Genomic DNA, 21,752 nt, shown 5'->3' with positions numbered 1-21,752 from the left:
ACAGCCTGATAATGTTGGCCACACGTTTTTCTGTGGATTTTGCTGTGGAGCCAGCACAGCCCTGTAATCTTGTCTCTGTGGACTAAATAAATTTCATACAAGCTTTTGTTATCCTTAGAGAGTTATGCTGGCTTGAATTCTTTAACCCTTCGTTTCCCACATTCCTTTAACCAAACAATTACACTCCTTGCTTTATAACCTTATAACTCTTGTATAGTCGCAGGTATATTCACCAAATTTTTAGCAGCACTTCTCTACATAATTATGCACTGGTGATGTAAATGGGATGGTGATTGAATAATCTAATTAGACGTATGATGTAATTAAATTTGTAAAAAAGGTGAAATAAATGTGTAAGAATTTATTACAATAGATTTACTCTGTTTATTTACAACTTTTACAAGTTTGCTGGATAGCTATACACCATTCAGGGACGAGCAGAAAAAAATTCAGTGCAAAAGTTTATTTTATGATGGGTTTTACAAAGAAAATACTGTCGTGATGTAGATGCGGGAATATATAAGAATATGATCAATGCTTTATTGTACTAGATCCTTATAAGGAAATTTTTATTTTTAAAGTTTGCTTAGAGGTTGCTGATCCAATAAAAATGTTATTATTAAAGCTGTTTCTATTCATGATCATCTAAAAATAAATATTATCAAGTCAAAAAATGTATGGCAAAAACTATTGGTGGGAAACGAAGGGTTAAAACTGTTTTATCTCAAAACTTCTAATGTGCAATTTGGATCATTTTTCCAAAATCCAGTCACAACTGCATGCTAATTTTTCCCTGTACTTATTTGTTTACTTTTAAAACATCTGATGAACTCTCAATTATGCACATACCACATAAACGAAAGAATGGTACCAGATATACTTGTTTTCATATTAACATGTGCTCCAACTATCAATATGAACATGAAGTGGCCATTACACTTTGCTACAGTAGATTGCACATGCACTGTTTGAACATATATTTGCATTGTGTGAATTGTATCTGGCATGCATACAAACCAAAGGCTACACAACTATGGAAACAGTGCTAAGCAAGTAACTAAAGGATGATATGGCAAACATATAATATACTACTGAATGGAATGGGTTTTGCACTACACCATGTTCAAACGCATGTGCAATCGACAGTATGTTCAACCTGTTACACATACAGTGTTACAAATGAAAGAGCAGTATGTGAAGTGTCTCTGCAATCAATCTAGTCATTACAAAATATGGATGATTTCTGTTACAAATATTGTCGCATGCTACTGCGAATCAAGCTGTCAGCAAAGATAATTAATGGGCAATAAAAGAGGACAGGGGTAAGCCGATGATGTGTGCATTATACATACTATGGTATGCCAAAAGCATGTGTACCTAGCTGTCAAGCTGAAGTGACATCTAACAGCAAAAAAATCAAGCCCGTAGCTGTTTTCAAGTTTACTACACCTGTCTGAAGCCACCAGTCAGTCAGCAGAAATTCCCACTCAATAAAATTAAAACCTATTGGAAGTGTTTATAGGCCTAGTAGGGTGTAGGTAAGGCACTTTTGCAAACCAATACTGCCAAGGCATCATACATGGAGGTATTATAAAGCTGGTTTCTAGTCAGTACTATTTTGTGAGAAAGCATAAACCTCCATGATCCCTAGTATACAGTACTACTATACTACATAATAAGTAAACAATCCATTCTAGTCAGTACTATTTTGTGAGAAAGCATAAACCTCCATGATCCCTAGTATACAGTACTACTATACTACATAATAAGTAAACAATCCAACTGGGTGTGTCCAGTGGTTTTAGACCCTTATTTACAGCTTTACAGTGATGAAATACAATTCTAATGAATATTGTAACAATATAAACATGTTAGCTTTGTAAGTATATAACAGCATTAGCAGCATGGGAGACTAGTTTATTGGGAGACAGCAAATCCCACACGTTCACTCCCCAAATCAAAGATGGTGTAGTAGGTACCAATAAACACATCACCAAGAATCCACAGTGGACCAACATCTGATGGTAGGTCAATACCAAGGAATCCACTCAAACATTGAGTCTCCTTTTTAGTGGTGATCTGTATGAACAAAACAATAATAACATGTGGACGAAGCAAGAGAACAATAGTTATGAGTTAAGAATCAATACATCAATGAATGCATTGACAACTAATCCAACAATACTCAGTATTGGGGATAGATAATATAATTTGAGTGGTTTGAGCATTAAAATTACATGCAATAAGTAATCCATTAGCTTCACTAAGTGTTAAACGCTTCACCTAAAAGGTCATTAAAGCTCTTCCCCAAATATAGGGTTCCATGGAACCCCCTCTGCAAAGTCCATCAACATGGAGAGGTAGCAATTTCATTGTTATAGACACCAGATATACGTCACTGATTTTCTGCATTCCCGGGTTGGTGGTAAGTGTGTACAGACTCTGTAATTTGTGACCAGCTGAGTGAAAAGCTGTCCTATTCATTCTCAAAAGTTCTTGTTATTGTTTGTCTGTTATTTTGAGGAGTGCCATGGACTGCCAAAGTTTCAGTGAGTTATGAATATGTTGAATAATCTTTTGAGATATAATAGCACTATACAGTTTGAACAACAAACAACAGATAAATAATTTCGATGTTTACTTAATCAAATTTCATGACTAAAACAGAGTACATACGAAGATGGGACTTGGGTTAGCGTGTTTACACTGTTGTTCTTGTTAGAATTCTTATTTGCTCACACAGAGGAATCATACAGTACAATAGTACTATATGTGACCGGATCTGTAAAAACCTGACATAATGGCGTATTTTTCAAACTCTTTTATTATTGAATATTTTATAATCTACTTAGCTGAGCGTATGCCCTGGCCAAGTTATGGCCTTGTATGCCAACAACTTTTGGAGTTACAGCCCTACAAAGTAGCAACAACAGAAAGATGGATTTGTACAGCAAGTACTGGGAAAATAAATTACATGTGCTTACAAAAATGGCTGTAACGTACAAACACAATGCAGTACAGAGTTGCAACTTGTACCATTGTGTTCGCCATGAATAGGGGAGTCCATTGCTGGGTAAGTTTTGCCTTGTATCACCATTTTTCACTGCATAAAGCGATGAAATCAGTGAAGAAAAATTGATCGCGTACAATCGTTTCTACGTGACGTAAACAAACGCCCATAACTTACGTATCCTTTACTCTAGTGCAACGAAACAAAGATTTTTGAACTCCTCTTGCGTAGGCGAATAAGATGATAACCCGGTTTTTATCATTGGATCCTTTCTTCACAAAGAACAAAGCATTTAAAAATTTTACGATTTTTTTAAAAAATTATGAAAATATGTAATCAATGGCTTATACTAATAATTTAGGCTTGCACCATTATGTCGGGTTTTCGCAGATCCGGTCACATATAGTAAAGATTTGGGAATGGCCCATGAAAAAACACCAAACCAGCCTCATTCTTCCTTGACGATGATGAGGCAGTGTATTGGTTAGGTAAAACTAAGCCCAAACAAGCTTTCAGATTTACCCAAAATACTTTCAACAAGTTGCTATAGCTACTGTATAAATTTTTTTAAATTTATTTAATGGAATTTTCTAGTGGCTGGCTGGCTGACTGATTGATACCTTCAGACAAGCGTACTCGATAACGGCTAAGGCTACAGGCTTGATTTTTCACTGTTTGATCTTGCTTCAACTGAACATGTGCATTTTGGCATACCACACTCAGTACAAATAATGCATTCTTCATGGAGTGTCCTCCTTTATGAACATTAATTCATAACTTTTTATGAAGGAAGTATTTTATACTCAGTGCATTTGATATGTTTTGTAGCAAAACAGAATTCAGGATTTTGCTCAGCTAGTCATAATCAGTCACCTTTGGTATGAGCAAACTTGTAAATAATAAGCTCTAATCTTGAAACAATTATGACCAACTCAGCTAAAACTGTTCTTGTTTGCACAAGCATGCATTTCAAAGTTTAAAAGAAATTCACATGCTACAAAGAAAGATTTTATTGAGCCATTGCTCATATCAGAGAAGGAAGACTCAAATCAATTAAAACTATTATTTTCCTGCTCATGGAGAATTCGAAAATCTTTGTTTTGTTTCTGTAGCCTTAATGGTATGCATGTCACATACATTTGTTTACAATGTCGTAAATGTAAACAAGATTGTCATCATTTCTTCAATTAAACTGCCTTCATACCCATATGCATAAGTGACTACAAGGCTAAAACTATACTTTGATTTGCAAATCCATGGTGAACAATTTAAGCTAAATTCCAACATTGTAGACTAATGCAAGCAGAGGTAAGTGCCTGTAGTTTATTTTTACTATAGTTGCTGTACAAATCGACTATCTTCTTCTTCCTACTGTCTAGCACTATACCATACACTCTGGTTATTAGGCCCATGCACTTATAATATTCGGAGGAATTATTTGTGAAATTTACTATGCTTGTTAAGCGCATGCGCTTATAAATTACAGTAAGGAATTTCTGCTAGGAGGGAATTAATTGTACCCACTACAGTTTTCGAGCAATTTGAACACCAGTTAATAGTTTGCTTAGGTCATGGAAACAGAAATCCTTAGAAGCCAGGTAGCAGCTACAGCTATCGTTATTACAGATGGCAGTATCTGCTAGACACGGGCCTGGTGAGGCATCAAGTGTGCTGTGACATGTCTGATTTATTTTGACAATATTTCTATGCAGTACGAGGTGGCAGAGGCGATTTCAACCATATGTGCTTAACAAACAGGTGTCTAGCACAAGTCTACCACATGTGCTTAACAGGCAATATGCGCTTAATAACCATGTGTGCCTAATAACCGGAGTCTACGGTAATTCCAAACTACTGACTAAAAACTTTGCTGATCCATTTTTTGGACACAATAAATAATGCTGAGAAAAAAATCTGAAGTTGTGCAAACAAGTTGGGACAGGTTTTGCTAAGATGGTCACAATATAAGGTTAAGCACAAAGGATCATACTCTTTACCCAGAACACTTGTACACAATGAACAACAGCAATGTGTAAATGTGTACCCAAGTGTGTATATCCATTAATCTAATACGTTTAGTTCAACTACTCATTTTACATTTCACCAACCTCCAGCACATATTCCTTTCCAGTCAAAACAAAGTCTTGTCCACCAATCCTGATTTCAACATTGGGAAGATTAGGTATATCATCACAGTCCACTACATACTGTACAAGCCAAACAACAAGAAATAGTTAACTACTATTATAGAGCATACAACTAAACAGTTCTGACCTCTCCACCAACAGTTGCTCTTGCCCCAATCAGTGACTGAAGTCTCTTAATTTCACTCTTTGGTCCAGCAATCATTGATGTGCCAGTATCAGCAATAGCCTGACAACCTCCATTACACATATTGGTACTCTTACTAGTGATCCTACAGCATAGCAAAATCACACAGTCAAAATATTATGTATATAAACACTGTTGTGACACCCGCCATGCTAACAAAGTTTTAATGTACAAACAGACTACACTTTACAATGGAAGACATTTAATAATATAAAATTATAGTATGGCTACAATTAGTTGACAAAACCTGTAGATATGGCAATTTTAAGAAATCATTGTATATAGACGGGTTTCCTTTTTAAGGCATGTCCTTGTGTAACACGAGCAAACACATGTTTCCGTGTTACGAAGGTTGGTCAAGAAGTCAACAAAAACCCATTGTTACAAATAGCTTAGCAAATGGTGTTACAAATAGCTTAGCAAATTCTTTAAAGATATAAAACATTTTTAAACCACTCAGTCTATCGTTCTGACTAGTAGTGAGGTATCACTTTCCCAAAACCCAAGATTGAGAGAAAATCACTTTCTCTTTCATCCTTAACCTTACGTGCTGAATATGTTTTGGCTTGAACCTAATACTATAACATACTTTCTGTTCTAAAAGCTGGCTAGTACTAACATGCTAAAATTAACCGAAACATTTGTTTTCCGCATTGGCCGTAATACATTTTTGACTAAGCAAGCTCAGAAAGTATGCGGTAAGATTATGGTAAAACAACCACGCCTTAAAAAGGCAACCAATCTATAGTAACTTCACAGGGCCCAAACAAAGCTGTGCAAACAAAATTTTCACCAATGATTTAAAGCTATCACTGCGTGGGTGTATAACTTTCTGATACCCAAAATAAGCCCAGCTTTTTTGTGCAGCTACAGAAATCAGACTTACTGGTTCCAAAGAAAAGATAGAGTGGAATAAGATAGTGTATTCGGCCAATGATTCATCTCTGATAAAAACATGAGTTTGATTTTGTGTACGTGGAAACCAGATCAGTCACATAAGTATGTGTTTAAAGGTGGATCATAAAATTTGCACATACAAAGTAGAGAATAACATTAAGTTAGCCGTACTTTTTTTTTTAAAATAGCTACCATGGTTCTAACAATTCTGTCCCACATTACTCAGCGAAGATGTCAGATAACTTACGAGTCAACTCGTATCTGCCAGTAACCTTTCTTAATGACAGGAGTAAAGAAGATGTCTCCTTGATAATGACTAGGATCCACACCACCAATATCTATCTCTCCACCTTCTGTCTTTGCCTCTGGGTTTCTATAGTTGCATATTCAATTTTAATACACAACATAATGTTAGCAGTTAGTTACTAAACAATATGCTAACTAAATGTCCACACACAATAACAACAGTTTCTTTTTTTCATTTACATATTACCTGTTAAGGTAGAAGGCAAATAGTGGCTGAGATACTAAGCCCTGTTTCACCATGTTGTTAAACACTGGAGTTACACCATCAACTGATATAGAAGAGAAGGCCATGCCTAGGATACCATCAAACTTAGCATCTAGGAAGGTGGTACCAGGTTGATGTACCGCCTCTCCAAATGTCTGATCTTTAACACAAATATCATTGACCTGTGAACAAAGATTACACATTCTTTATACAAACATTGTTAACTTCTGAAACAAGATTACATTGTATCAAGAATTCATAAATGTGACTGGATTTTGGAAAATCATCCTTATGGGCGCATTGTTGATTCAGAGAAAAACGTATTTTAATAACTTAAAGCTTTGTTACTTGGAAGCTACACGTTTGGATTTTTCAGCAAAGATGGAGCAATTCACAACCTTTAAAGAGCAGCTAGTGGCCAAGGTAATCCCTATAGTTTCCTGCCGTTTTAGATAGGTTTTTTCACCAGTGTTGCTGTATCATCAGTCCTCAAGAAGGAGTGGAGGGGCAGGCAAGAGATAGACTACAAAATGGACAAGAATGGTAACTGAAGGCACTAGACCACAAAACAGCCTGTCAGAGGCAGGAAATAGACTGAAATCTCACAAAACGGACATATATCACACATTCAGCTCCCTGCTTGTCTGTCCAGAGTGTATGAACCCCCCAAAGCACTTCCCTGTTGTTCACAGACCTGTACAGACATCTGGTGCGGTTATACATGCCACCAGAGAACAGTCCACCAAAGCAGACCCGACAAGTTGAAGGCGAGTTTGATACGGAAATTGTTAGCCTGATAGTGCAGCAACTTCATGCTGGTGTTATCTCACTTTTGACTTTTGCACCCATATGGTTGATTTTGCTAGATCCGGTCACAAATAACATTATTACAGTACGAAGAGTATCTAACTATGATACAGTTAGTATGCCACTAGAAAAGTACCAACACCTCACTCTGTTCTGCTAAAAAAATTGGTTTTTATCATTCTTTTACCAGTAAAGTTGTATTAAATAACTACCAATAATTCTCCACGCCAGCAGAAGTAATAATTTGATCAAGTGGGCATTGTGTTATTACAGGCAGTACTGGGGAGCTCCTTTACTAAAACAAGTTGATGCTATGCTAGTTCTAAAACCAGACGCTCATGCAGTTAATACTGCAGTGGAACATCTAAATAATGAACACTTGGGAACCATGATTCCTTGTATGTTATAAATTAAGGAGGTGTCCTTTGAGGCTATTTTAATTTTAAATTGTTTTAAGAGTAGCTGACCAATCCAAATATTCTGAAGGCAGTAATATTATACATTAGGGCTGAGCGATATTATCGTTTTAGTGATATATCACGACATTTTGAAGTATCAATATTGCGATATTTTGTTATTAACGATCGTGATATCATGCCTGTACATTACTGTCATTAAAAATTTATTCACTAGGCTAAGAATCCTTATAAGTCATAAGCTGGTTACCCCTGCAGAGAGGTGTGAACACCATAACAACCTCAAAGCAAGTGTTACAATAACTGTTACTGTAAACAAGAATGATAGTGGCTAGTTTGATGTTACCTTTAAAGACTTCCTACTGGAATATTGAGCAACCAGAATATTGAGCAATACACTATGTAGCACCAGCTATGACCGACTTATTTGCAAGTATCGTGAATTGTTTAGTATCGTGAATGGTGACTTCAGTATCAATCGTGATACTAAAATGGCAGTATTGCTCAGCCCTAATATACAAACACACATTAGCCATAAAGTGTTAACTAAGACACATGGCTTACACAAAACTGGCTAGCTAGCTACTATGTATACAGTATAGTCTGATAAGTTAGGAGAGAAGGAATATGCACAGCTGATTCTTCTCTAAGTTTACATACTTGTTTTATTTATAACCTCAGCTTAAAACCCTTTTAACCACAACAGTCCTGTTAACTTGCACTGACTTGAGACATGTGAGTATTCTAATAAATTGGTACAGTTCATGTGTTCTCTTTTAAATGGACTATTGGGAGTTACTTGTACTCAGTTGTACACTTTTATTGAGGATTACTTTATTACATGACCCACTAAGCAAAAAACGGCCATTTTCGCAAAATTCTATTTTACAATTAAAACCCATTGGGCAAAAATATGCGTGCTACATAAAAATTATGTATGTTTTTAATTGTATCAGTATATGTACTGAAACAAAATTCTTTTCATGGGGAGTAAGAAAATCTTCCTTTTGTGTTTGTACAGCATAAGGCACGTGAGTTATGGGTACTTATCAAACGGTACAGAAGTACTATTTAAGTAGGGATCGTCCCAAAAATTTGGTGTGCGACCCAAAATCGCCTTCAAAAGTCAACTAGAGACATTTTATACAACGAAAATCACCTGTATGGAATAGTACCAGTCCATATAATACAGTACATTAAATATAACAAAATACTTAAAGGTGGCCGGATACAAAATTTTAAAAATCGCCAACTCAAATTTTAGCCTCACTGTCAATTGCAAGGCTAGAGGCCAAATGAAGCAGTGCACGGCCACCATTCTACGCCACAATAACAAACTCACCAGTGACATGTGCCTTTTGGGGTTCCGACGAGTATAGGTCCTCTGTGCCTTGTCTTTTCTTTCATCTTCAATCAGGCTGCTTGCCTTCTTTATCCAACAAAACCATATCAAGGCATTAACTTTCCGTATCAACACTTTCTTTCAACAGCACTATTTAGATGCCACAGAATTATTTCAGAGCTGGATTTCAGAAGCGCTTTAGTCCTGGCGCTACTACCAATATAAAAGGTACACTAGATCTGCAACTTCATGATTGTTAAGAGGTGGGGTCTTCGTACTCTATCGCTATTAATCCACCTACATCTATAGGGCGTGGTTGCGAACCTATTGCGAACAGGATCACAATCTAGCTATATACTTAACAGTAAACAAGACCACTTCACTCCTTATTGGTCTAGCTAGCTGCACACCCCTTGGCTGACTCGAGATATACTCCAATACAACACTCATGTCTGATAGAACAGTTACAAGTTACATTGCTCTGGTAGACACAGCTACTTTTACAAGAAAAAGAAGCACAATATAAAATCAGTATATTCCATTACTATTCCAAAGGAGACAGGTGCCCCTCAGTAACAGCAAGGGTGACAGCTGGAGGCATACAGGGACACTTGGATCTAGCATGTAATCCCCTGATACATATTATTGAAGAGCACAGCAGGGAGAACCCCAAGCCAGCCAATAACCACAGAATATGGGGAACTCCACTTCTCACTGAGCAAATGGGCAAGATGTTTATAAGTGATGGTATCTGCCTTTCCCATACCTACAGATGTGGAAAATACAAGTTACATGTGCCACAACAAAAAACTAAAACTAATATTTTGAAAAATTGTTAATTTAAAAATGAAGTAAGGATCTATGCAATAAAATGTAGTGAAACAAGAAATGAATGATGGTGTTACAGCATAGCTCGGTGGGAAAGTCCCTAGTTTGGCTTATTACCTATTATTATTTTGTTCAATGCCAAAGTAGGGACTTCCCACCGAGCTGTGCTGCAACACCATCATTCATCTCTTGTTTCACTACTTTTTATTGCACAGATCCCTACTTCGTTTTTAAATTAATTTTTTTTTTTAAATACTAGTTTAAGATGTGGTAGAAATGAAGAGTATTGTTGTCATTTCATTGTTGGAATAGCCTTCTTCTTTGTTCGCATGCAGAGTGTTGGAGATGAACAAGGAAATTACTATACCGTGATCGATTTGTCAGTTCATGGTGAACAGACTGAGCCACACCTCGTCTTTGTAGCTTGTTTCATTCATGAGATTAAATAAACACCTGTAATTTATTTGCTGTATTATTGCTGTACAAATCGAATTTATTCCTGTTCCAACTGTCTAGTGCTACAACTCCAAGACTATTCAACATAAAAGGCTAAAACTTTGTCTGTCCACTCCTTTTTTACCATAGATGTGAGAAAAGATGTAAAATGGCATTTGAGAAATGTGTGAAAACAACCAGAGTGCATCACATATCTTAAGTAGTGTGGAGGGTCGACTTTAAGGATCTGCAACTTGGATCTGTTATTTAGAGGTAAAAATTGTGACGGAATATGCGAAAACAGGGCATAATCGTATATTTTTCGAATTCTTGTTTATTAAATATTTATAATCTACTTAGCTAAGTGTACCCATTGGTAAAGTTTCAGCTTCATATGCCAATAACTTTGGAAGTTACAGCCCTACAAACACTACTGCAGATTTTGTCCATGAAAATCCAATGAAAAATATGTTCACTCTGTGAAAAGTAAAGTTTTCATTGGGTGGCACCAATGAAATTTTATTTTCATAGGAAAATTTAATGAAAAACCAATGAAAAATTACCTATGAAAATTCCATGAAAAGCAGTTTCACAGAGTTTTCAGTGGTAATTTTTCATTGGGTTTTTATTAAATTTTCCTATGAAAATGCTATGAAAAAAAAATTTCATTGGTGGCCACCCAATGAAAACTTTACTTTTCACAGGGTGAACATTTTTTTCATTGGATTTTCATGGACAGAATCTCCAGTAGTGAAAGTAGCAACAACAGAAAAATCGATATGTACAGCAAGTATAGGAAAATAAATTACAAGTGATTACAAAAATGGTTGTAACTTACCAACGGATTAAAGTATGGAGCTAAACTTTTCACCATTGTGTTTGCCATGAACAGGGTAATCAATTACTGGGTAAGTTTTTCCTTTACTCACCCTTCTTCACTGCATACAAAGGTGAAATTCGTGAAGAAAAATCGATTGTGTACAATCGCTTTGACATGATGTAAACAAACGCTCAAAACTTACTGATATCCAGGTTTTTATTGTCAGTCCCTTCCTTCACTAAGAAAGAGGGATTAAAAAATTTACAGAATTTTTTCAATAATATGCAAGTATTTCACCCAATGTATTCAATGCTTTATACTGTAAATTTAGGCTTGTGCAATTATGTCCCTTTTTTGCAGATCCGGTCACAAATCATCTAATCCAAAATACCCAAGCTGTAAAAAAGGTGCAGCTCCTAAAAAGCCATGGTGAAAAAGATGTGAAATTCAAGTTAGTGGCCAAGAAAAGGCTGTGATGGTAATAACAACTATTTAGGTGAATTTGTACTGCTTCCTACAAATTTCACTAGGACTCTGCAACAAATTCATCTAAATTATCATTATTAATCCTTTTGCTATTTACCTACCATCACAGCCATTTCTTGGTCACCAACTTGGATTTCACATATTTTTTCACCATGGCATTTTGAGGGTCACACCTTTTTTACAGTTTGGCTGTTTTGGATTAAAAATCACTTCTTTTTGTATTTGTATACTCCAAAGCAGACCATAGGGGCATCTTCTTTTTACTAGTCTTTATTCTTTACTACAGGAAGGAGAAAGGAGTAGAACAGTTGTGGATTTAAACAATTTTTTATAACCATAAAAATTTTCTCAACAGGAGGACAGTATGTAACAATTCACAATTTTGGACAGTTATTCCTTGTTACAAAATACTATGGAACTAGTTATATTACTACAGTTACTTTAATATTACATAACTTAGTTACAAAATGTAGCTGAACTCTCTACAGGGTGATTGGTTCCAAGCTTATCTCCCTACAGGGTGACTTGTAATGATCCGAATCTCTAGAGTGAATTATCTGTAGCTGTACTCTCTACAGGGTGACTGTTCTATTAGAGTATCTCGATCTCGCTTTTGCCACACGTAGTTGGCTTTCGAATCATAACTCAGTGGTTTGTAATCCGATTCTTCTGTACTACTGCAAGGACTTTTTATGATAATTATTCCAGCTACATACTGATTTTCAGCTCATTGCTCAATCCGGTTTGCCTGGTAGGTGTGAAAACTAATAGTTTTATTATTCATAAAACTCACTTGCATAATTATGACACAGGTTGGGTTTTGTGTCATATCTCGATGGCCTTTATCTGGATTCTTTTCAAATCACAAAAAGGCACTCCTACGATGGTTACTCCAAGTACATAGCAATTTTCAGCTCAATCCTTCAAGGGGTTTACCCTGCGGGCGTAACAGAAGTTCAGTCATATCTTTGTGATCCCTTATCAGATTCCCACCAGACTTGTACTGAGATTCACTTTAATGAGTGCTTTAAGTGTAACAAATTTCAGCTTGATCAGAGTACACATTTGTATTTTATGGCAGAGTGTGCGAAAAGAAAAAATCCAAAACTTTGGCCTGTCATATCTCGGAAATGGCTGGGGCGATTTTCTTCAAATTTCGTATGTAGACTCCCCTACCACGTAGACACTTCTGTACCAAATTTGTTTCCAATTGGATAAGAGATCACAGAGCTACATATGTGACCGGATCTGCGAAAACCCGACACAATTGCTCAATCCTAAATTTACAGTATAAAACACTGAAATACTTGTGTATTATCAAAAAAATTCCGTAAATTTTTTGAACCCCTCGTTCTTATTGAAGGAAGGAACTAACAGTAAACGCTAGGATATCATCTTATCCGCCTGCTCAAGGGGTGTTGGGAAATCTTTGTTTCGTTGAAGTAGACCCAAGGATACGGAAGTTATAAGCGTTTGTTTACGTCACGTCAAAGTAATCATACGTGATCGATTTTTCTCCACAAATTTTGCCTTTTATTTGTATGTGGTGAAGAAGAATGAGTAAACAAAACTTACCCAGTAATTGATTATCCTGTTCATGGCAAACACGATGGTGAAAATTGTAGCTTAATACCTCAATTTGTTGGTAAGTTACAACTGTTTTTGTAGGCACCTTTAATTTATTTTCCCTATACTTGCTTTACAAATCGATTTTTCTGTTGTAGGGCTATAACTCCTAAAGTTACTGGCATGTGAGGCTGAAACTTTGCCAGAGGGTACACTTGGCTAAGTAGATTATAAATATTTAATAAACAGGAATTTGAAAAATGCACAATTGTGTCAGATTTTTGCAGATCCAGCCACATATGTGTGAAAATCGCGTTTTCTTTCTCCCTGTCAATATACACATAATATGGCATGTCGGCTTCTTGGGCTGCACGACACACTACTGTGTGTCTTGATATGTGCTTGTCTCAGCCAGCAAAAAATTACATTTGTGAATGGGTCTGGAAAACCAGTCTCATTTCTCATGATAGCAAGTTTGATTTTTAGCCACAGACACAAAGCACAGTACATATATGAATATGCTATCAAATTTCACTGTCATAATCAGCCAAGCTGTCTATTTCTGCCGATTGCTTTTTGCAAGCTAGTGGCAGTGGTCTGCGGCCCTGGCCAATACCAAAAGATATATGTATGTGGCTAGATAAAGACCTGTGCTGTAAAATTTTTAAGCCAGTTTTGCGTCTTGAATGGGCCCATAATTTGCCCAATATTTCAGCCTCACACAGCTCCATCTTGACTGTATAAACAACATATCCCTTTTAGAACTCACCTAATACAGTCAACTTTAGCAATAAAATGACAGGAAACTTAGCTGTTAACTATTTATACAGTATTACCTTCAGACAACAAAACCCAATGAAGTTACATTGCAGGCTACAAAAAAAAAGAACTCCAAACAAGTTGTTATATTGTAGGCCATGTAGATTTAAAACTGACAGTAACCATATAATACCACCACTGCAATTAGCATGCTATGACATTACAGGTTTTTGCAATTGATTTTGTTGCCTTTGCAATAAACTTCATCCCATTTGCAGTAGAGTTCATCGCCTTTGCAGTTGAATTCGTCCTGTTTGCAATTGAATTAGCGGGTTGTGCAATTGATTTTGTCACTTTTGCATTAGAATTTGTCATGTCTGCACAAGAATTCATCATAACTACATGGACTGTAAGAAACCAACCTCTTATCACAAGGTGAATCTTTTTTGTCATGGATAATACTACTTGAGAAACTAGAGAGTAATTGAAGCTAGTTATATGTGAAGCCATTTGTGCCTGTCAACTTGATTAGCTTGTTCGCAAATGACCACACCCATTGCCAATGGCAAAGAACAGTGAAATGTTGCTGAAGAAGCTGTAGAAGAATCATTGCCTTATAAAGAGTTGTTTACAACAGTTGTACTTCAATAAGATCATGGAGCAGCTGCTACATCTTGTTTTCGTGTTTACTGCAGCTGGCAATCTTGTTATGGACGAATTCTTGTGCAATTCTAATGCAAAATGCGAAATCAATCGCAAAACCGACAAATTCAATTGCAACGGGACAAATTCTACTGCAAAATCGATGAACTCTACTGCAAACTGGATGAAGTCAATTGCAAAGATGACAAATTCAATTGCAAAAACCTGTAATTCTGACACATATACTAAATAATCCAACAGATTCAATACATATGTCCACTCACACAGACAGTGTCAGCACTTAGGAAGCCACGCACTGATCCAGTACCATAAGCAATAGAAAATCTTGTGCCATTCTTACGGTAGGTAGAAGATTCTTTGCTATTATACCTGTCATGGGTCCCTGTAAACATAAATTTGTACGACAACTAAAAGATTGGATCATTTGTGTCATTCTATAAAGTGGGTCTCATCCACACATGTATTAGAAAACATTCAGGTCTGACCCAGATTAGCTATGCTTTTTATTGTAGCATACAATGTTATACAATTGCATGACTAACTGTTAACACAAGTTAGGGCTGCACTTTCAGACACCAGTTACCTTCATAGCTACAAACATTTGATAGTGACACCATAAAGGCAGTTGCAATTGATATCTGATTGCTCTATTAGAAATATTGACTGTTCTATTGCAGTACGTATGTCGAACTTTTTCTTCAACATGATTTTGAAATGTTTCAGCACAGAAACCTATCTATTGTGCTGGCAATACACTTGATGTATTCAGGTGTCCATTGTATCATAAATATTATAGATGTGTACAACAAAGATGCCATTTAATGCTCACATGTGATAAACTAATTATGTAATTGACCTGCAGCAGAATAATGGCCAACTACAATACTTCTTGAAAACAACAGTATAGGATTAGTGAAGCCCTAGTCATAAACATTGAATTTAAGGGTTTCAGTAATTAAAAGTAGTGAAATAAGAGATACGAGTGATGATGGCATTACACTACATAGCTTTGTATGGAAATCCCTACTTTCTCACATAGCTATGTAATGCCATGAATTTTCCTAACACATACTGTATATGACATAGAAAATTACAAGCAATATATTAATTATATCATGACATAAGGCAAAGCTGAGTTGGTACTAGTACAACACATCAAGTGGTTTAGAATTTCATCCCCCCATCTTTAAATAATTTCCTAGATGAAGGCCTGATCTGCAGGTAAAGGGAACCTCTTGTTTCACTGCTTTTTTTAACCAGGTGCATGCCCACAGCTGGCCGAAGGCCGGCTGTGGGCGTGCGCCTGGTTTACTGAAATTGTTTTCGTAAAAGTGTGTGTGTGTACCTATCTATCTACCTATCCACCTATCTACCTATCTACCTATGTTTGTCCGTATGCACCCACATGAGCAAAATCGTTTAATAACGGTAAAAGCAGCTTTTACGTAAGAAGTGAAAGTGAAATGAAGTCTGTATTAAACTTCTGCACAGGTGAACTTTGCTCTGAGGTGGTTTCTTTTCGGCGGACTGAAATACGGGTGTGGTGACTTTCCTCAGACTACCTTCCCCTTGAGGTTTTCAGGCATTTAGCAACTGAAAAACAACGGTGCAGACCTCGTACACTGCCAGGAATAGCCTATCGCTTCGAGTTGAAAGGGGGTGTATCCCTTACGTACGCGAACGAAAATGAAGAGCAGCTTTGAGGCTTTGTCGAGAGAATTTGTGGGAATAAACATGTTAGTCACACTATAAAACAGTTTAGAAGATAGTTTTGTGCGTAATATGTTGGTAAAAGCGGTTTATTTAACAAACGCTTCCTTAGCAGTGCATAGCAACGTAATTGAACAAATTACGAATATTTCATGAATTACAAAATACGAGAAATAGCTAATTATATTATTGCACAATTCAAACTACCCTATTGTAAAGTAGTAATACATAGTTGGTTAATTCATAGTAGTATATACTGTCTATGGTTATTCCAGATGAGTTAGCTAGCTGCATGGCACCTGGTTTTTAGAAGTAACACAACATCAACTTGTTTCCTTTCATCCCTAACCCAACTTAATTTGTGACCTGACAAAACCAGTCCCATAGCCCATCAATATTTGACTATTATTTTGAAGTTTAATAACTTTCTCTCTGAACACAATAACTAAAATTTTTTTATTACTTATGTAAAAATCTCAGGAGATTGTACTGAATTGTTATAGCTTATACAGAAAAGGAGACACATAATATTAATATTTTTGGGTTATAAAACTGGTTTTGGCAGACTCGGTCACATTTTTCTGTAATCAAATGATGGGATGGTTGAATGATTTAATGTGGAGTTCACAATAAACAACAAGTACACAAAAAAATTGGAATTTTCAACTAGAGTAGGGACCATAGCACAGTATAGTGGACACGTCCATTTGCAATCAATCAATCACTTCATTCAGTACTGCTGCTATGCACTTCCAAATGTTTACAAACTTATTAAATAGGTTTAGAAAGATAAAACTTTAGAGGATGTGCATAAGTACAAGAAAACCTGTAACTTGAAAGTTAACACCAAAGCTTTGAATGTTCGAACATTTTATTAGTGAATATTCGAAGGTAAATTTCAATATTCATCCCAGCCCTAGTTAAAATGATAAAATAGTAATTCCAGATGAGTTATCTAGCTGCATGGCACCTGGTTTTTAGAAGTAGCACAACATCAACTTGTTAATAACATAATTATGACTATACATACATACTGCATCAAAAATGAATGACACCAGGCATGCCTCAAAAATTAATTATTTTTGCATCTGAACATGTACCCCAACAATTACTTACTGATGGCCATTACATTTCATTTTTTTCAGCTATGTCCTACCCATTACAAATGAAGGATAGTATGAGAAGTGTCTCTGCAAACAATTCAGTCGCTACAGAAACTATGGACAATAAGTGTGATGTGATAGCTAGCCACAGGGAAGCCGTATTGCACTACCATGAATCGACACCTTGCATTGCCAACAAAAAGAACTGGTACACAAAGAAGAGCAAAGTCTATGTGTGTGTGTTGTATGCAATACGGTATGCCAAAAGGCACCTGTTGGGCTAAAGTGTCTAGCAGCGAAAAAATCAAGTCCACAGCCTTAGTGATTATCAAAATACGCTTGGTATTAGATAATACATCAGTCAGTCAGTCAGTAGAAAAGTCAACTAAATTAATTTTGTGCCAGCATTTTGGGCCACAGTGAAGGTACTTTTGGGCTTGTTTATACCTGCCAAGGCACCATGAAGGTATTGTGAGGCTGGTTTTAGGACACTACTTTTTGTCAGAAAAGCCTAAACCTTCGTGATCCCTAATATACAGTACTATCACATTGAATTGTAATTATACTTAACAAAAGTATAAACTACTCCAACTAGTGCCAGGGTTATAAGAAGTAGCATAACATTAACTGGGTAGGTACAGTATTTTTGTATGTAATTCACTTAGCTTTGCCACATGATCACAAGTGGAGTCAGTGTTTATTCTAGGATTTCTCCTTTGGGAGTGCATCAGGAATTTTGGGGGTGACCAGGTGTCTGAAAGTCTACATATAGTTGTCCAAGTTTAAAACAGTTGAAATAGTTGTGAAACTGGTTAGTCATTTAAAGCTGTGTCATGAGTGTTGATTTTGATTTTTGTGCGGATTGGGTGAAGCCAAATCCTATGGTTGGTAGAGCATGACGCATAGTGATGACATAATGATGCAATATCTAGGACAACCGTGCGTACCTCATGTACGCAATTAGTATTCTATTAGTAGTGCACTGCATTTGTTGAATCTGGTGAATAAACAATTTATGTGAGAGATCACTGAGATATTGTATTGACTATCATTGCATGTATAACACCAACTGCATAAGTGGTTGTCTTACAAGAATCTTATAGGCTATTTCAAATTGAATATTAGGGTAATTTCATATATTTTTAAAATCAGGCTTTCTGAGATTTAATCTGGTAGTATATTTGCTGCTGTGCATGCCATTTTGAATATTTTACAAAATTACACTCTCTGAGAGGACATTTAAAAAAACTGGATGAATCTCATTGTGTATGTACCCTAGGAGACTTTTAAAAATTAAATAGTCTGATGTTGAATCTGAGAGCGTTTTAAGGTTGCATATGCAATTTTTAACCTGAGAAAGTTTTACATATTAAACACTCTTGAGATTGAATCTGAGAGCATTTTAAAGTTTTGTGTGCCATTTTAAAACAAACTAAATCTAAGTATAGTGTAATAGTCACTCACAATTTTAGGGGGTGAGTCTGAGATTTTAGGGGGGGGGGGAGGGGTTCCCCCCCCCCCTAACAGCTCTAGAATAAACACTGAGTGGAGTATATAATTCCTATAGCTTTTGTACTGATTTCCTTACTACAAGCAATATCCAGTAGAGAGCATTTCTTAGAAGGCACCCACAGGTTGGAGGATCCAGTATCAAACACAACAGTGAAGGTTTGTGGTGGTGTTCCAATAGTGATGTTACCATAGTATTGAGCCTATAGTGAGAGTACAAGTAACAACTTCGAAAATGTAATGATGTCATTGCTCAAGATACCATAATGGAAATGCACAGTAGGGATATAACACTTCTTATTATTTTAATATCATGCACTACTCCAGCTTGTTTCAGTACTTTTTATTGATGTGCTATGGTCCCTACTCTAGTTGAAAATTACCAATTTTTTTGCGTACTTATTATGGAAACAGAATGATGATACTTTTAGTATTCCAGAAATGATAAAATGATAAAGTTAGACATAGCAACAAAGTGGTTGGCACCACTCTACATGTTTACAAATGATAAACAAGACAAAATGGATCATTTACAGAACAGTACCTCACAAAATCAGCCAAGCTGTGAAATAACGTACTGGACTGGACTAGTCTTTTTTTATATATATTTGGGCAATTGGTTGTGGATATTGCTACATTGAATATAAAATAGGCTAGTGAACCCAGGGACGTCAGAGAAGGGGGAGCAAGGGGGCTGCAGCCCCTGTGAAAAAAGGAGGCTTAGCCCCCTAAAACTATCTGTAGCTGTGACAGAGAGCATACCTCAATAGCATCAATAATTTGAGATACTCTAATAGAGCAGTCACAGTATTCTCTGTTTAGCAAGCTACGTTTCTAGTTATGAAGGAGATATAGTCTAGTTGGTGGAGGGCAACTATTTCCAGCAGGTAGTGACCTTTTTTTGGTCTTCGGCTTACAACTAGGCCATGGCATCACCAACCTACACCCCCAGCCCCCACCCTAAATAAAGGTGTCTCTGCCACCTCTGGGTGAACCTGTATACTTGGCACTGTCTGTTATCTTAGGATTGTGATTCTCTCGGCATAATCTCTATTGTATGACTACCATTTATCTTATCATGAAGTACAGACCATACAGTACATGTGTATGTAGTGTTGTAGTAACCTGTATCCTACAAGTTATAGTCACGGAGTCAGCTAAATTAAGTGGTGACAGTTAACTGTCTTGCTAATAGCCGATACATATTCCATAGCTGATACAAAGGTTCTATAGGTTTTGCATGACAGCAATAACAAACAAAATCACGTGCATGAGGTTTCAAATTGAACTTTAAACTATAATTACCGCATGTGACTTCTGTTTTAGATTTGTTGACTATTCAAACCACTGTACATAGCTGAAGCTGGGCAATGTTGACAAGTCTGGCATGATCACACCTTTCTTTTGTGTGTGTGTGTGTGTGTGTGTGGTGGGGGGGGGGGGGGGTTCTTTATGTGTGGGGGAGTGGTCTAACTAGTAGCATACTTACAACCAGTTGCCCAAATATTTGGTTATAAAAGGGAGAATACCTGAGTCCAGTCCACTAGTCCATTCCAGTGATTGTTTACAACCTATTACAGTTGGCCTCACAGCACTTTAAATTGGTACAAATGTGAAGTTATCCCACTTACCTCTAAAAGGTTGACAAACACATGATCACATGACAATTAACACATTCTGTTGCATCACACTTGGGTAATGATGTTTATAGCTTGTATAAGGCTTCATGACAGGTGTACATTTTTGTTACAGGAACTTAAAAGCAGGAACATCACACATTCTAAATAAATATCTATACTTTTGATCAGTGTACTATTTGTACTTCACAACACAGTTCTCACATCAAGGTAGTTGACAAGTGGTTCAGGATCATCTGATACACCTTTCATTCCATACTTCCATTCCAGAACTGCTCTACGTTGGCCACCGCTTAACGCAGGAATAATTATAGATTCATCCTTGAACAGGCGAATACTGAAATGATAAAGATAGCCAATAACATTATAGCACCAAAAAAGGTGGCGTGAGTCTATGAGACCACGTGTTGCTTTATAAACGCACCTGGCTAAAGCATCACAGCAGCAAGTGAATGCTGTAAGAAATATAAACGTTACTGGTAGCTTCATCTCTCGCGGCTTTACTTTCGCGCAAAGTTTCGCAAAGAAACTTGACCCAATAATTATTTTCTGGTGCGCGCGTGCTCGGGGCGTGGCTTACCGTATAGCCTAAATATTTCGAGGGGGTGGGGATTTCGCTGATTTCGCGGTTTTGGGGGTTATCAGCGAAAATTTTAGCCTTGAAATATATTATAGTTTAATGGGAGTGTTTGCATATCCGCGAAATTTTTATTTTTAGTAACATTGTTCAACCTCGAAATATTTAGGCTATACGGTATTATCCTGGATTTGTGCTAATATCTTATTAGTAGTAGGTTTACAGGTAAGGAGGCTCAAGGAGCTTGTAAAGCCTGATCTTAAAAAAAATTATAGCCTATTAATAATCACAACATAAAAACTATACAGATTTACAACAAGAATTAGCCAAATAATTCGTAATCAT

General features: G+C 36.5%; 1 protein-coding gene across 1 annotated transcript; it reads right to left on the bottom strand.

Moving 5' to 3' along the window:
* Positions 1-1,820: 1,820 nt before the first annotated feature.
* Positions 1,821-21,416, bottom strand: LOC136260323 (lysosomal aspartic protease-like). Its single transcript, XM_066054017.1, has 9 exons — positions 21,255-21,416; positions 21,035-21,167; positions 19,273-19,396; positions 15,135-15,253; positions 6,732-6,931; positions 6,486-6,611; positions 5,285-5,426; positions 5,119-5,217; positions 1,821-2,079 (listed from the first exon to the last, which is right to left on the bottom strand). Exons 1-9 carry the CDS (start codon positions 21,317-21,319, stop codon positions 1,918-1,920), a joined length of 1,170 nt encoding a protein of 389 aa, XP_065910089.1. The 5' UTR covers positions 21,320-21,416; the 3' UTR covers positions 1,821-1,917.
* Between the last annotated feature and the right edge of the window lie 336 nt (positions 21,417-21,752).

Source organism: Dysidea avara, chromosome 7 (genome assembly GCF_963678975.1).
Source record: "Dysidea avara chromosome 7, odDysAvar1.4, whole genome shotgun sequence".
Classification (NCBI taxonomy): Eukaryota; Metazoa; Porifera; class Demospongiae; order Dictyoceratida; family Dysideidae; genus Dysidea; species Dysidea avara.
The sequence above is the reverse complement of the archived record's forward strand: the minus strand, read 5'-3'. Positions and strand labels throughout refer to the sequence as shown.